At 36.9% G+C, this 18,682-nt stretch overlaps 1 protein-coding gene across 1 annotated transcript in view; it reads right to left on the bottom strand.

Annotated features, from left to right (window-relative positions):
• The window catches only part of CEP128 (centrosomal protein 128), a 512,196-nt gene that overhangs the window by 240,584 nt on the left and 252,930 nt on the right, over positions 1 to 18,682 (bottom strand). The window contains exon 19 of the mRNA XM_056134021.1: positions 18,260 to 18,452. Within this exon, the coding sequence (XP_055989996.1) occupies positions 18,260 to 18,452 (193 nt within the window). The remainder of the gene's footprint in view (positions 1 to 18,259; positions 18,453 to 18,682) is intronic.

The following is an 18,682-nucleotide window of genomic DNA, read 5'->3' as shown; positions in this document are numbered from 1 at the left end:
GCCAGGCTCTCCAAGAGGAGTGGAGAAATCAAACTCGGGTCGGCCATGTTGGCCACTTGTAAGGCAAACGCCCTACCCGCTGTGCTATGTTTAGTCATATAACAAAAAAATCCATAGCTAACAATATCTTGAAGGTCATAAAAATTTAATATTAAAATTATTCTACTGAAATTTAATGAGTATATGTGATAAATTGTTAAAACAACTTCAAATTGGTTATTTTTATTGTGGTTGTTTTGTTTTCTTTGTTTAATTTTTGTTTGTTTGGGGACCACACCCAGAGATTCTCAGGTTTACTCTAGGCTTTGTGCCCAAGGATCCCTCCTGTGAGGCTTAGGGGGCAAAATGGGGTGCTGGGGATCGAATCTCCATCTGCCGCATGCAAGGCAAGTGACCTACCCAATGTACTTATCACTCCAGCCCAATTTAATATTGTTTTATATTTTTTATGTGCTATAAAGATCATTTTCAATGATATATTCCACTATTTTGTTTCATACTATTGTTGTTGAGCACTACTCTACAATGTGGTATTCTTTCAGCTAAATCAACTCTGCATTCTGTTATATAACAAACTGGTTGAAAATAAGTAGATAAGTAGGCAAATTTTATGACAGATCTACCTGGTTAAATGATTTCACAATATTGCTAATAAGTTCTGAGGAAAATGCTGAGTTTAAATAATTGAGAGATGATAAGAGTCACTACTGTATTTCATCTGATGAATAAACATGCAACAAATTCATTTCTGATGAACTGACACTGTGATGTACTGAAACATTAATACAATTAAGGCAAAGTCAATATTCTCATGTGATTTACAAGATATAAGTAGAGATACATATATAAAAACAAAAAGAGAGCAACTTTGGGCCTGGGAAGTAGTTCATGTGGCTAGTGTGTAAATTTTGCATGCTGAAGACGCAGGCATGGTCCCCAGCACCATCAGGCATAGCACAACAATCAAAAGAAAAAAGAGAAAGTCTGTTTAATAAAAAGTTTTTGCTATCGTAAGACATCCATATTATAGTTCTCTAAAAATAAGTGTCCCATCATCTTTCTTCTCTCAGAGATGTTATGTAGCATTTGGAGACCAGGACAACCAAATACCTTTCATTTCTTACAGGGAAATCAACATAATACCATCGAAAATCATATAATCATCGCTATATAAACATATGCATGCACAAATATATCAAATACATGTACATATCAAAGGTAAAACATTTGCAATTCTCAGTCTAAGAAAAAATAGTTACTTAAAGAATTTAATATCTATAAATACAATTTTCATAAATATGCAAATAATTTCTTTAAAACTTTTTCCAATTTAGAAATAACTTTGCAACTAAAGCATTAAAACCGAGATTCACAAATGAATCTCGGGACCGAGCAGCTTGATGCAGGGATGTCTTCAGAACATGGGCCAGGCAGATTTCACTGGGGCACCTCAGATGGGAGCAGATGTTCTCTCTCTCCACCTGTACGATGAACCCCAGCAGCCATAAACCTCCAGAAACCAATCACTGCCACACTCATGACCAATTTTCACATGCTCATCCTGGGCCCCCTAGGCAAAAGAATAAATCCACTGAAAAACCCAGATATGCAGGACCAGTGACTGAAAATACCCATCCTCAAGGGGTCAGAACTGGGCTGTACCTTCTCATCTCCCCGGGTGCCATTAACATCCATGATCCAGAGACTCACAGATGAAGTTTGGAACTGAGCAGCTCACTTCGGGGATGGCTCTGGATCCCAATTATTTAAATTTTTAGAAATCCAGGAGCATGTGGCTGCAAAAGTGGCCAAGTGATATCTCATATTACTTATTTATTTATTTGTTTGTTCTTTCTTTTTTTTTTAAAGGAGTATTGCTATTTATTCAGCCATTGGTTAGGCTGATTGAATTCGGCATGAACTCTACCTTACTTTTTTTTCCCCCTTTTTTGTTTTTTTGTTTTTTTTGGTCACACTCAGCAATGCACAGGAGTTACTCCTGGCTTTGCACTCAGGAGTTACTCCTGGCGGTGCTCAGGGGACCATATGGGATGCTGAGAATCGAACCTGGGTCGGCCACGTGCAAGGCAAACACCCTACCCACTGTGCTATCTCTCCAGCCCCTTTTCCCTTTTTTTATAATTTTATTTATTTAATCACCATGAGAGCAGTTACAAAGCGTTTGGGTTTAAGTCTCAGTCATACAATGAAACACCAGTTCCTTCACCAGTGCCCATTTTCCACCACCAAAAACCCAGTATAACCCCATCCCATACCCCCCCTACCTGTGGGGCAGATAATTTCCACATTAATCTCTCTCTACTTTGATTACATTCAATATTTCAAGATCAGACCAACCACTATTATTTGAGATTTTACCCCAAGACTCATATCTGCCAAAAAGGCAAGAGTAGACAATTTGTTTTCTATTGCTGTTAAGAAAAACATATGATGTCACACAGCTGCAGCAGTGGCCGCACAATTTGGGAATTCTGAAATTTTAAAAATTAAATCTTGAGGGATTTCTGCCCAAATCTGTTTGGTTCGGAGATTTGTTCCTGAGTCTCTGGGATCATGGCCATTAAGCATCTTGATCAGGAGCCAGAGAGGCTGTTCATGCACAGTGATTTGGGGTCTCATTGGGGTGGGGAGGAAAGGGCCGACCCCACCCCCATCTCGTGAGGCCCTGTGTGTCTTGTCACTGAGGGCCAAATCTGACTTTTGAATGGTCTCTGGAAGACGGCAACCACCGAGCTGCCAATGGGGAGTAGGCAGAGGGACAACACCTTTTCCGCCCTGGGGTCTCTGGCACCAGTAACCCATTGTGGGGACCAGACACATTTATGCCAAAAGCCGCTGGGTTCTGAGATTTTTCTTTGAGTCTCTGAGATCATGGCCATTAAGCAGTTAGATCAGTAACCAGAGAGGCCTTGCCTCCAATTATATAGCTGAGCCAGAGGTGGTTTGTGAGTGTGTCTCCCACATACCTAACTTTTGGCTGTTTATTTTCTTGGTAAACTTTGCCCCAAGCTTTTGGGGTCTGGCCAAAGGCACAGCATCAATTTTGGGTTATCTGGAAGTCTGAATGTGCCATCAGGCTGCTGATGTACTCACCTCACAGGTACAGATTGACCTGCTGGCGGCACCATACCCCCTGTTTTTGCTTTTTTATTGCATCACTGTGAGATAGACCCTTGCTATCTTATCCTACTCATGACAAACATGCCAAGTAAATTATCTAGCATCTGCCTGTGGGGTAGCTAAGCGGTGGTGGGAAACTTCAAAATAATGATAGTGGGAAGGTGTAATGGTAGTGGTATTGGTATTAAAATATTAAATGTAATCAATTACTATGAACAACTTTATAAATATAAAATTAGAAAGTTAATAAAATAAATCGATAAAGCAGAAAAACCAACCTTGCCATTCTGTCTAATTTCAACTGACAGGGAGTAAAAGTAAGTAAAGTAAAGGCCCTCCCGTTGATCGTCGATTTGCTCGAGCGGGCCCAGTAACGTCTCCATTGGAGACTTTGTTGTTACTGTGTCTGGCATATCGAATACTCTCGGTAGCTTGCCGGAATAAGGAAAAAAAGAAGTGAGAGCTGAAAAAAGTTGGGAAGGAGATAAAAAGATAATCTTTCTTTTGTTTGTAAACATGGAGGTCCTCACTCCTCTAACCAATAGAAAATCTACAGCAAACCAAGAACAGTATGATGAGCACAAGAGTCACTGCAAAATACTAAATACCATAATCTTTAACAAAGAAATCAGTCAAACTACCAAAAATAAAAACAAAGGCATTAACCATTTGATAATAACCTACACATATAAATAAAATCCATAACCATGTCATTCTTCAATGTCAAATCTGCTCATCTCCCACCATCTAAACTTAAAATTTAAAAAAAAAATCCTTTGAAGAACTTCATTCTGGAATTGCTTTCAGGGTTGAGGAAATAGGAATGTTTTAATCCACACTTAATTCTAAGGTAGCAAAGCTATTTGCTTCAAAAAGAATAAATAAGGGTGTAGTACCCTATTGAAAATGCCTTAATACATAACTTAATTATCTCTATAAGAAGGGAAAATCTTTGAACCATAAATTATGTAGGGAAGTCTAGCAGAATGGTGAAAATGTCCAAAAACTGATACCCTTTCTGCATTAAAATATTCAAGGCTAATTGTGATTTTAGCACTTGTTTTTATCCTTCCTTTGTTCACTGGCCAAACTTAAACACTTCTCATCCCCTTCAATGAAAAGTGGCGCTATTATGTTCCTGGAAGCATGAGCAGGGTTCCTCAAAGCCTAATTTTAAGGTCTTAATTGGCTGAGGCAATGGGAGACCATACAAAGCCCACTTCACAGAGAAGGGTAAGATTGCCAGGTCACTTGAGAACAGATGAAGAGCTAACTGGAAGCTATTGCTGAAATCTTACAGTGTTCTGGGAAGTTTTGCCCAACAGTAACTTACACAGAATGGAACACAATCATCCATCATAACACAGAACCCTGAAGGGCTGAAGTTCGCTTGTAGAAACAGAACAATCAAAACAGAAACAGTTATCTTCACTTAACTGGACACCATAACAAGTCAAGCAAACTCTATGGACTTAAGCTACTGTTAATGGTTCTGCAATATCTTCCTGACATCAAATATTCCATTTTTATCTTATATCCTTAAAGGCCCAGAAACCATATACTCACAAATCAATGATCTTGCTACTTATTAATACCTCTTCTGACTGCGGAAATACAACACTGGTATTATGGGAAATGTTTACCTTCACAAAGTTGAATAGTTGTTTAGTCACATATCCACTCACACAACCTAACATTTGTTGGGATAAAAGAAACTCCAAACATTAAAATAAAATTGCCCCTCAAACATTTTGTTATCTAAAAACACAATTAATACTTAAAGCATGTATGTTATAAAATGGTAAGTTTATCATAATTTCATATAAATTGATGAATTTATATGAATTCTAACCACTGATGACAGATTCCTAGAAATAATAAAACCATTTAAAAAACAATTTGGGTGGTAGGGTTTGGGGCAAACCTGGCAGTACTCAGGGCCCTTCATTTCCATATACCCTCTAGTATTCAACTGAAAGTTCAGAGACTTCTGCTAAAATGTCTGAAAAAAAGTTTACACAGTGGTCTTTGCTTTGCTGTCCACCCCTCTCACACATACAAAATTCAATGAGTGGTTAGTGGGTTTATTTCCCCATACCACCAAGGAAAATACGTGGCTTACTCTAGTCTAGATAACCTATCCTATTTGCTTTTGTTACTCATGATTTTATTTATCCAGTTACTTTATTCAACACCTATTTATTGAGTACATTACTTTATGATGCAACAAAGAACAAGGGGGGAAAAAACAGTTTCTGGTGACAGTAATATTTTCTTCCCTTGTCCTTATTAATATATCAGAGGTGTTTCACTTTGTTTTTTGATTATTTTTTTTTTATCTGAACCACAGGGATTCAAGTTTTAAGTTCAGATTTATTCAACCTTATTTTCATTTCTCCAGGACCATTCACTGTAAAAAAAAGAAAAACTCTTCTTTTATTTCTATTATCCATTCATGACCTTAAGTTCCTTCTTTTTCAAATATTCCCCAAGGAATAACCCACAAGTAACAGAGACAGAATATATAAGCAGAAAAATTATATAATCCCCTATATTATAATATGCTAAACTTCTTCGTGTAAGAGGATGTTCAAATTAGACAGGTGATATGTAACTGACAATCAAAATTAAAATCTTTAAGAACAATCTTCCCTTGGGAAAAATAAGCAGAATTTAAAACACTGAGAGTTATAAATGATGTTAACTTCAGTTAATTAAATTACATGGAAAAAATCAAAAGGTACTTTAGAGTTATGAAATTCTTTGGAAATTATAAAGAAGGTGTTGAGATCAAAAAAAAGAAAACTATTGTTTCCTCCAAAATAACACCCACAATAATCTTCTAATAACCTGCTCATTTCATCCTTTTAAGTAGAATAAGAAAAGTTTTAGGTACTATATGCCCAAAGAAATAAAAATGCCTATGAGTTAGACTATCAGCATAAATCTCCTTTCTTCTCAAATTTCAAATTCCTCAAAGTATAGATATTTCCTTCACTTGTAGCTTAGGAATCAGCGGTTATCTTCAATCTCCTGCTGACATGACAACTATGCCATGTCATCTGTCACACACAGGTTTGATTTTGTCACAAGCAGATGCTGGGAGCTTTGAGGAAGCTTCTTGCTAACAAAAATCCTAAAGAAAATTATCTTACTATAAGTATTTCTGAATTAAAATTTTATATTTTCACAGGGCATTTAACACATTCCATCACGATAAAAGACTCTGTTTTGGCGGGTGGGAGAACACACCCAGTGAGACTCAAGGCTAACTTGTCAGTGATTGGGGTCCTTATGTGGTGCTGGAGCGCAAACACAGCCAGCAGCATGCAAGGCGAGTGCTTTATCCCCTGAACCAGCTTCTCACTGCAGGAGAAAGATTCTTTCACTGTGTTTTTCCTAGCATAGATGGGGAAAAAAAAAGAAAAAAGAAAAGAAATCCAGAACACACCGGAGTCGCTCTTCTCAATGGTATTTTTGTTTTATAAATATATACACTATGGCCAAAAAGATAGCTTAAAAGGTTACACCTTGCATGTGATTAACACTGGTTCAAATCCACAGAACTACAAATGGTTCCTCAAACATAATCAGGGGTCACTCCTGAGTACAGAGTCAGAATAGCCCTTGAGCATTACCAGGTGGGATCCAACCCCCACCGAACACAATATGTACTCTCAAATATATAATCCCATTTTCAAATAGCACTGTAGCACTGTAGCACTGTCCTCCCTTTGTTCATCGATTTGTTCGAGTGGGCACCAGTAAAGTCTCACAACAAATTGTGAGACTTGTTGTTACTGTTTTGGGCACATAGAATATGTCACAGGTAGCTTGCCAGGCTTTTCCGTGTGAGCAAGATACTCTCGGTAGCTTGCTGGGCTCTCCAAGAGGGGTGCAGGGATTGAACCCAGGTTGGCCACGTGCAAGGCAAACACCCTACCCATTGTGCTATTGCTCCAGTCAAATTTTAAATAAATTCCTACGCAAATTCTTTTTTATTTTTGGCTTTTTGGGTCACACCCAGAGATGCTCAGGGGTTACTCCTGGCTCTGTTCTCAGGAATTGTTCCTGGCAGTGCTAGGAATAATGGGTTATTAACCATACGGGTTGCCAGGTATCAAATCTGGGTTGCTGCATGCAAGGCAAAATGCCCTACCTACTGTACTATCTATCTGGCCCCTCTTATACAAATTCTTGTCCAAAGTATTGCATTTAATTCTTTAAGAAGTATAGATTTGTCTCTCTCATACATAAAACCAATACTGTCACTATCCTCCTGTTGTTCATTGATTTGCTCGAGTGGGCCCAGTAATATCTCCATTGTGATACTTGTTGTTACTGTGTTTGACATATCGATTATGTCACGGGTAGCTTGCCAGGCTTTGCCGTGAGAGCGAGACACCTCGGTAGATTGCTGGGCTCTCCAAGAGGGGCAGAGGAATTAAACCCGGGTTGGTAGGGTCAGCCACGTGCAAGGCAAATGCCCTACCCCTGTGCTATCATTCCAGCCCACATAGAACCAATAGGAACAACAAATATTCCAAATATACTATCCAGCGGCCACTGAAACTGAAGCCCTTCTGACTTTCTTATGGCTTATACAAGTACTTTAATTAGCACAAACTGAAATGAAAGAGAAAAAAAATAAAGAGTCAACCATACAGCCAGAGTGTGGTGAGCAATCATGGATCTCATTTCGCATTGCTGCCTAGATATTTTAAGAAGGTGTATTAAAAAATGATCATATGTTGATGACTACACACCAATTTTTTTAGAGATTTTAGAAACTGAAATGATGAAAAGTGAACGAGATATTTATAAAGGCTACATTTATAGGATGGAGGCCTTCAGGGTGCTCTTTGGAGGAAAACTAAATCTTCAAAAGACAACACAAAAACTGCAAAATTAAAAAAAAACTAAAAATGAAGATAGAAGTAGGGCAGGGGCTGTGGAAAAGTGGTCCCTAAGACTGGTCCCTAAGATTCGGTTATGGAGCAGAGCAGTTGAAAGATCAAGGCAATAACCATGATCAAGGCAGCCCCATTTGTTTATATAAAGCAGTGCATTCTGAAGCCAAACAAGTATGTCTTCTTATCTAAAAGACTTTATGTCAACACTCACAAAATAAGATCAGAATAAAACAAAAGAGTGGAGGATTGTAAATAAATTAGTAGTAGGGATATTGTTTATTATGAAATAAAGGCAAATCTGTTGTAATAAGGAAATAAATAAAAAGTTTTAAATGTGGAAGACTTAGGAGGAAGTGCAATATCTAATCCCGCTCATACCAAACAGCAGGAACAGCCACATACACAAAGAAAAGAAAACACACACACAAACACACACACAAACACACACACACAAAGCAACACTCTTCCAGCCAGTACATTTTAAATGTTTACTCCAGGTATTCCAAAAGGAAGAAAACGGAGACACGTACATATTTCTGTGTCAGAACTGTGTCAAAAAGCATTCATACTAAATTCAAGTCTACAGAGAGAGATGATGTTCCAAATTTTTACTAACTCTTATTCTTAACAAGTTTAAATAAAACTTTTTAATTCTCATTTTAACTAATTATATTATTTTCTATACCTAGACTAAAAGAAGGGGGAGAAGTGGCAATTTATTTATTTTGATAAACGAAATAGTAAAATCTTATATGCGGATCTCAATGACAATATAAATACAGTAGATTAATGTTTCGTTTACTTCATTTTCAACTGGAATTGAACCGCAGACTACACACTATATTTTTCTACTTTGAACAGTTTGTATTTTCAGGACATTTGCATGAAGAATTTTTCTTGGAAGTAGGGCATTTCACTGACATGTCATCTGCTTTTCCTCTCCACCTCTAATGAACACCATTATGATAAGCATATACAGTGAAATATTGTGAGTAGTACATTTAGAGAGAAGCTCAGGAGATAGATTACACACTGCAGCCATTTTCTCTTCCCTGGACTGTGCAGAAAAACATTTAGCCTCACCATGAGCAAAAAATAAAAATATTAAAGGAAATTCATGGAAACTGCATTGATATGGAGGAACAACATACTCTCCCTTAGACACATACCTCTGTGGAATGCTCAAATTAAATAGCTACAGCCACAAAGTGCCTGAAAAATCAGGATCAGTCCCTTATTTAAATGAGAACTGACTATTTCAGCACAAAGCTTAACTTCTGTATTGTTCGAGATCATTAGCATTTCACTGTAAGCAAATCATACTACAAAAATCAAAAATGTATCCACTTCTGAAGATTCCTGAAAAAAGGACTCCTACCAAAGGCCAGAGGAATTTTATCTTCTCATCACCTCAACATTTCAGTTATTCTTACATTTTTAGCTAAACCCTTCCAGCAACAGTTTACATCATCTTTAAAAAATGAAATTGTTTCTTTGTTAAAAATCCTCTGAGTTCTTCTACAGTCAGAACAGGATGTAAAGAAGAAAAAAAAAAGAACCTGAGGGCAATTGCTGTTAATGTTGACAGATTCAGTTGAGATTCTAGCAGATGATACTGATGGTGTGTGTGTGGGGGGGGGGGGGGGGAGGGGGGAGAAAAAAAAGGAAGGGAAAAACAGGATTGGGGAAGAAACTGGGTAGCAGAGAGATACCTGTCCTGACCCCAGAGAAGTAGAAAAGCTTTAAAGAGAGCCCAATATCTCATGCCCATGTTAAACAAAATAGGTCTTAGAAACTGTTTTCATGGGAGATTTATGTACATAGATATGAAAACTAACTGATCATCCTGAAAACTAGAGTCCTTTAATCACTCTGAATCTGAGAGCACACACATAGAGAAGACAGGGTCTAATAAAAAAATTAAAGCTTAATATGAAAATATATGCAGAGAGCTGGAGAGATAGTACAGCGGTTAAGGCAGTTGGGCTCTACAAACAGCCAAGTTTTATCTGCAGCACCACATATAAGTCTCCCAAGTAGCATGTAAATATATATATATGTATATATATATATCTTGACTATATATGTGCATATACCTTGAATATATATATGTACACACATACACACAGATACACACACATATACATATATATATATATACACACATATATATCTATATCTTAAATATACAAGGAGTAAGTATATCCAAGGAACAACTTACACATTTGTATATTCGTGATTACTACCTTTCCCTTGGGTGGTGTGTGTGTGTATGTATGTGTATGCACATACACACACATATATATTTGTGTGTATCTATATGTATCTAGGTATATGTATATATTCCTTGAATATTTACATATAGTATATATATATACACACACACTCAAGGAATGTATGTGTGTTCATATATATACACATGGTCAAGGAAAAGGCAGTAAATCATAAATGTACAAATATGTAATTTGATCCAAAAGTTATAATAATAATGAGATGGCAAAAGGAAAATGACCATAGCAAAGATGATTTTTTAAAAAAGGGGAGCATTTGCATGGAAAAAGAAAGGAGATGGGTAGAGATACTGTAAACTTCTCCAGCCCTGAGAAAGCCGCTAAGGCCTCAAAGCTAAGGAGTCACACTGATCAAAGTAGTGTTTAATGAAGACTCCTCTGGAAGAAACAATTAGCACAGCAGTTGTGTATGTATACACATATGTATGTTTTCTGTATATATTTATATATATATCAGACCAAAATTTGTGAATTATTTACTTCTTGTATTAATCTGAATATGTTCATGATCATTTCTAAATGATGCAATGCTTACCAAGTTCTTTACTGAATAGCAGAGAAACAGATGGTGTGTAACTGGGTCTCCAGGGAACAGCATGAACTTAATTACATGTACCAAAGTGTGTGTGCATGGTTAAGTCATCTGCCTTCTGGGCTTTGGCAGGCTGAAAGGTGAGCATCAGTGAAGAAGACAGATAAAACTAGAGATTAGAAGGTATTTTACAAATAAGACTCAGCAATCTTTGAAAATAACAAACAGCACTTAGGAATCACTCCTAGCAGGCTTGGGTGGCCATATGAGTTGCCAGGAATTGAAGCCAGGTTGTCTGGCTTCACCTAACCCACAGTTCTCTCTCTCCAGCCCTTCCGTATACATTTTAACACTATACAATAATTTGAAGTAAATAAAGAATTTAAAAATAAGATTAAAAATGAGCAATGAACTTACAACCGCCTATGTCAATAAGGACATAAAAACGTGTATAACCTGTTTGATTGTAGTTCTAAGCATTTTAGGTTTAACTTTGGATTGTCCTTGCTCCTCCCAGAAGGAGATTAGTTCATTGAGTTACTCCTTCCACAGTGCTCTCAGGGCACACCTACTTTCATCAGGCACTCCCAATCCTCTATGTTTATCTTTAACCTCTCCTTTGTGTTCTTCTTCCCCTATCTGTTAATAATTTATTTCCCCAAATCAGACCATGTAACACTAGAAAAGTCAAATTCTTCAGAAGGCTCTGTATTTTGTATTGCACTGCAGCCTGTCCTCCCGTTGTTCATTGATTTGCTTGAGTGAGCACCAGTAATGTCTCCATTGTGAGACTTGTTGTGACTGTTCTGGCATATCTAAAATGCCACAGGGAGCTTGCCAGGCTCTGCCGTGAGGGCAGGATACTCTTGGTAGCTTGCAGGGCTCTCAGAGAGGGATGGAGGAATCAAACCCGGGTCGGCCACATGCAAGGCAAACGCCCTGTCTGCTATGCTATCGCTCAAGTCCTTGTATTTTGTATATGTCAATAAAATATTGCTTTATATCCTTTGCATTGTTTATTTTAGTGCAGTATCCCTTTACAGACACAGAAAGACAGTTAATGCTATGCTTTATTAACAAGGTAACTAACTGATTCTGAATCATATTTACTCCTGGGCATCCATCATATTTACTTGACAACCCCAGTTGCCTTAGTTCCTAACCCCCCAAAAGGGGGGTGCCAGTGAGAGACTTGGATGGAAGTCCTAAGCTCCCGTGGCATCAAAAAGGGATAGACTAAGCACCATCCAAAGTATAAAAAGTTAAGAACATGGTCATAAAACAAACTCTGTCATGACCCAAACAGAAGTAATTGAATATGGACCCTGCTGGGGTTAGGAAAGTCTAACCTGGCTTGAGGACTGTAGTCTGGAATATAGAAGTCCCCAGGAAGAGTCACCATTAAACTTAATATATCTCTTACTGATTCCATACAAAATATTTTTAAGAACTAAATTCAGATGACTGTTTAAATGGATTTCAAGCCAAGGAAAGGAGAAAGCAATGTACTCTTAGATGGAATTCCGTCCTTGGTGGATCTCCTAGTAGGAATATAGAATGTTGAGCACCTAAATGAAGTTCTGTCCTTGACTAAATCTCCTAGAACTTCCCCTAAAGAAAGGGCTTTACATCTGTTCATTGTTTATGATAATGTTCAATCACACCTATGTGCGTCTGCTGTTCCCAACCTTTCATTATTTCTCTGTAACTAACGCTGTGAAACTTGAATAAACGGCCACTGATGACCAACCAGCCTGTGGCCCCCATTCTTTCGTTCACTGGTCACTATCAGTCAGCCAGGAAACAGTGATTCAGCCTCAAACACACTAAGGGAACCCTCACGTCACTGAATGCAGGCCAGTGATACCCAGAAACAGTGGCAATAACCCAAGCAACTTTTAATTTTCTTACTATGTTAAAAAAAAAAAACACCACATATATGCATAGGAAATCATTAGTTTTCAAAATAACATATTTCAGTCATTTAAAGAAGCATCTAAGTATACTTCAGAATTGATTTTTTTTTGTAGCCTGAAAGTAATATATGTACATTCCTAACCTCTGACATACATCCAAAGGTGAACACATGTGCCCAAACAGGTTCAAGCAGACTGAAGAATTACTTAATAAGCAGAGAATTAAGTGGCAGACAAACTCTTACAAATCCCTACTTTCATTATTTTAATGGTACATTGGTTTTCCATTGGAATTGTAGCAAACAATTACAAATCAGGTGTCACAAAATAATTCTGCAGGGCAGAAGTTCTATTATGGGTTTCACTAGGTAAAAACTATGATGTAATCAAGGCTGCATTCTACTCTGGAGGGTACAGAAAAGAATCATTTCCTTGACCCTCTCTGCTTTATCTAGAGACTACTCACATTCCTTGGTTTGTTCTCTCTCCAGTCCAAGGACACCAACAGTAGGCTGTGTCTTTATCAGAGTGATTTAACTCTGACTTCCCTACTGCTTCCTTCTTTCATGTTAAAGAAAAAAAAAATACAGCCCTTCTGATTACACTGGGGTCAAAACAATCTTCCCACTTCAAAGCTTTGAACCACAAATATCCTTTGCCAAGTAATGTAATGATGGATTTTAAAAACCTGGGGAGACTAGGAAGTAGATATTTTTAGAGAAGATGGATGTAGAATTACAGACACAGCAATGATATTTTTCAATGAAAACCACTTACTGCCTAAAAACTTACATCAAGTCTATTTTAGTACTTGCAACACTAGTTTTCCCCCTGAATTTGATTTTGGAGCTCTATAATTCAAATTTAATTTAAATTTTAAATTCCCTTTTATAAATGATTTATAACATCTATATAATATATTGTACAATATATATTAAAATGTAGTCCAGATCCATAGAAACTGAAATGAAGCCCTATTTCTTAAATGTTTTCAGTACCATTACTATGAATCCTTTCCCTTACTATGAATCCCCTCAGAAAACCCCACAGTGACATGTGAGAGGGTAAAGTAAGAAAATGTAAAAACTGGTTCACATCAGGGCTGGAAAGATAGTACAGCAGGTAGGGTGCTTGCCTTACACACATTGACCTGGTTTAGATACCTGGTATCCCATATGGTCCCCAACACCTAATCAGGATTAATTCTTGAGTGCAGAGCCAGGAGTAACCCCTGAGCATCACTGGGTGTAACCCCCCCCAAAAAAATAAAAAGTAATTGGTTCACATAATATTTCTACATTTAAAGACAACACAGAACTACATCTAATAATTTAGAAGAAGAATATAAACATTGAATATCTCAACTTTCCCTTCAATCAAAACTTGACTACTGTCAAATTCATGTTACTAGAGACACTGAAAATACTCTAAAATTAAGTTTACGCTATAAGTGTCATACTTGTGTTAGTACACAAACAAACAAACAGCAGGGCAGAGAAATTTATTGCTAAGAGTGTATTTCTCAAAAAAAAATTTTAATGTCATAGCTTCTAATTGCTAATTTACTTCTAACAAAATGAATTTAAATTACATATGCAATTAAACTTGATATCAACACAGATCTTTGCATCAGGAGTTTTAGTCATCTCATCAATTTATTTAGTGACGGTACTGAAAATATTTAACAAATAGGATTTCATTTTAGTTCCTATGGATCTGAACTATATTTTGATATATATTGTGCAATATATTGTACAGATGTAATAAATCAAAACATTTACTACACATAAAATATATAAATTCTAATGAAACATGAAAACAGAAACAGATTAAGACTAATGCACACGGGGCATCCTTACTTCACATGTATGAGACACAAGGTTTCAAACCCCAGTACTCCAAAAATAAGCAAACACAATAAATAAATAAACATATAAGGAGCAGGAGATGCAGTTCAATGGTAGAGTGCATACTTTAATGATGATGCACTGAATTTGATTCTTGGAACTTTCTCAAATAAATTTTTTTAAGTAAACAAGAATAAAACAATTAAAACAAAAAAATTTGACTGAAGTAGCGGACATCAAAACTACTGAGTCAGGAGACATAGTAGAGTATGTACATGGTATGCCTTTTACACACTGACACACATGGAGGGCAGAGCTATGAGGAAACCCTGAGCACAGCTGGCCCCCAAAACAAGAAAAATATAAACCTATGGTCTCCCAATTTGTTTTTGAAAACAGTCATTAAGTTGTATGAAAATAAACTGTCTATCTGTCCTCTCGTTGTTCATAGATTTGCTCAAGCAGACTCAGTAACGTCTCCATTGTGAGACTTGTTGTTACTGTGTTTGGCATATGGAATACGTCACGGGTAGCTTGCCAGGCTTTGCTGTGCAGGCGAGATACTCTTGGTAGCTGGCCAGGCTCTCCAAAAGAGGTGGAGGAATCAAACCCAGGTCGCCCTAGTCAGCGGTGTGCAAGGCAAACCTATTCTCATCTTTTTTTTTCACTTTTTTGGGTCACACCGACAATGCTCAGGGGTTACTCCTGGCTTTGCACTCAGAAATCACTCCTGGCGGAGCTTGAGGGGGACCATATGGGATGCTGGGAATAGAACCCGGGTCGGCTACACGTAAGACAAATGCCCTACTCACTATTACTCCAGCTCCTATATATTCTTATCTTAAAGTATGTAACCTCTCAACCTAAATAACCTTTCATAGATCACTAAACCCCTTAATTTGTAACAATGTAAAATAGTCTGAATCCAAATAGATCAATTATATTCCTCTTACTGATTATCCCCTAAATTAATTTAGAATGTTTAATTATATACCAAAATAAAATATCAATTTCTTTCTTTCGCCTGTTAAACTTCTCCCATTTTAGATCTTTTTACTCAGCATCTATAATCCTCCTTAAGTTTACAATGATCTGTAGCAAACAAATAATACTCTAGAGACCCAAAGAGTTTGTACAATGGTTGGGGCACCTGCCTTGCATAAGGCTAGCCTGGGTTTGATCCCTGGCACACATAGTTTTAATATCTTTGGTTTGCCTTTTTGGTATTCAGGCAGTTTTAAATTTTTCACATTGTACTAGAGAGCTAAGCCAGTCATACACAAAATATGGCTAGAATTACTACTAACAATGTTATAGTATCCCTAAATAAATCAGGATGCTCTTGGAGAATATTGTCAGAAAATGAATATAAATATAAATGGTTTAAGGTACAATAGTAATGCATAACTGAAATATTAGGAGAGACAAATAATATTACCTTAATCCCAAAGTGTCATAAACAAAATGTAAACCACTCCAATTAAATTGCTTAATCAACTTCAGCAAAATATTTGCTGATTTTTCCTTTTGTTATGCAGTTTATTTAGTTATATGATTCACTATGATTTCTTTTGCCAGAGCTGAAATATTAAGGGCCTCTTATTAACTGGTCCCTTAGTATTCTTTTTTCATTCACTTATTCAATCAACAAACATTTGCCATACCTATCGAGTATGTTTGAGATTCTTTCTATATATTGGGGGATAGACCACTAAACAAAAAACAAAAAGAATTATTTTCATGGAATCTTCATTTTACAAAATACACATTTCTCAACAGTTTTTGTGCAAAATTCATAGATGCAAAAAATAAGATAGCCCTTTGGAAGGATAGTCCTAAGAATGACTGCCCCACCCATACTCATTGCTAAGCTTAAGTCTTAAAACTATGAAAGTGAAATTTAAAAAGAAGAATAATGAAGCATCTATTCTCTAACTCTTGGCTAAGACACAGCTACAAATGAACACCTAAAACCTAAGCAAAACAAAATAAAGCCTCCTCAGCTGCAAAAAAATAATAGTTTCAGAAGTAGTAGCAAGATTACTTATCTTTTTCCATATCCTATAAGTGTTTTTCCTACTACTTGATAAAGAGTAGCAGCAGCACTATAACAAAGTAGCTTTAACATTAATTTACTTCAACAATTTTTTATACCTTCCAGTAAAAAAACATGGCTTAATATAAGAATAATAAACAACAAGTTGAAATAACACTGCATACTACAAAGTGAAATGTACCTACCCTAAACCAGAAATTGGGTTCAGAGATAAAATTTCATTGTCAAGAAAAAAAAAAGAATGTTTTAAGTAGTACAGTGGTACAAAGAGTACAAAGAGCAGGATAAGGGAAGCAGAGTTTGGGGGAGCAGTGGGAAAAGGTTTAGTGTATTTCATATGGAAGCAATACCATGCATGTTGAAAGAGGCTTGGAAAAGTACTTCTGTCCTGTTTTCCTAGATAGCATCACAAGGCAATAAGAAAAAGGACACTTATGGATAGATTGTATATTTTATGTTTGCCTTGAAACTTTGTTTTATTGCGGAATACTCTTCATTTAAGTAAAATTAAACATAAACCCTGGGTAATCTGTTCAAAGTAAGTTCTTTGTTTTTCATTTAAAAAGATAGGATTTTTCTTTGGCTATCTACTACTCTTTATTTGCTATAGTTCAATTAAAATTTAGGAAAGGAAAGACTCTCCTAGAGGGGCGGAGGAATCAAGCCCAGGTCGGCTACGTGCAAGGCAAACGCCCTTCCCGCTGTGCTGTCGCTCCAACACAGATTCATATAAAATCACAGAAATTTAATGTCTGAAACAGTCATTAAATGAGTTAAATTTGTGGGGTGGCTGTCCTCAGAATGGTGACGAGGAGCTGGGGCCAATCCGAAATCTTCTCGTCCATTTGGGATGGGGGTTCAACGAATGTGGGATTGCTGAGGACCCACAGTGAAGTTCAGTTATCCAGGTTATGCAGCAGTGGAGGGGCCTCCTGGGTGGAAATTCTTTAGCTCTAATAAAATATACCTTCCCCCAGGAATTTTTAGTATTTTTTGGGTTTTGGGGCCACACTCAATTCTGCTTAGCAACTAGAATTGACATATTTCTTATTTGCCATTAAACAGAAATTATCAGCTCTTTTGAAAATCAGGAACTCATTCTGCTTTCCTGGAACTTTTGATTGTTTTTATTTAGTGAACACAATTTCCTCCTGGAGTAATTAGAAATATATACATATATAAGCCCGGCTAGCTACCGAGAGTATCTCACCCGCACGGCAGAGCCTGGCAAGCTCCCCGTGAAGTATTCGATATGCCAAACACAGTAACAAATGTCACAATGGAGACGTTACTGGGCCCGCTCGAGCAAATCGATGAACAACGGGAGGACTGTGACCGAATATATATACATATATATACATATACACACACACATGTTTATCTGTGTGTGTGTGTGTGTATCTTACCACATCAAAACTTGCAAATGGCCAGTGCTAAATGTAATGAAGTAGCTGAGGACTCGGAAATGGTTCAAATTGGAGACAAGAAAAGTCGGTTTTCTCCCAATCTTAGGATTCCATGAATATAAACAAATAAAAATTAAAGTAGTAAAGGCTAACACACCTCTCTTCTCACGATGTATTTCTTCCAGAAGCTGCTCCTGCCTTTCAATCTGTTCAAAGAGACACAGTAGTTCAGATTCCTTGTTTTCGGTCAAATTTCTGAGTTGTTGTCTGCACACCACGAGCTGCTGTCGCAGATTTTTCTCTCTGCTTTCTCTCTCTTTCAGTTCCTCGCAGAGCCACTGAAGTTTTGTCTAAAAAAAAAAATTACATTTATAGCTAATGTAAAAAAAATGAATCTAGAAAACATTAGCATTCTAAAACAGGATGGAGGAAAATCATTAACATGGGCAAATATGAAAAATACAAATAAATACAAGCAAAAATTTAAATTATCCATTAATGTTTTAATTCACACAATAGTTCATTAAGTGAAAGGTTGGAAAGGAAAGTCAGAAAGAGAGAGAGAGAGAGAGAGAGTTCA

Source organism: Sorex fumeus, unplaced genomic scaffold (genome assembly GCF_029834395.1).
Source record: "Sorex fumeus unplaced genomic scaffold, SorFum_2.1 ptg000098l, whole genome shotgun sequence".
In the NCBI taxonomy this organism is placed as follows: domain Eukaryota; kingdom Metazoa; phylum Chordata; class Mammalia; order Eulipotyphla; family Soricidae; genus Sorex; species Sorex fumeus.
This window is presented reverse-complemented; position numbering and strand designations above follow the sequence as displayed.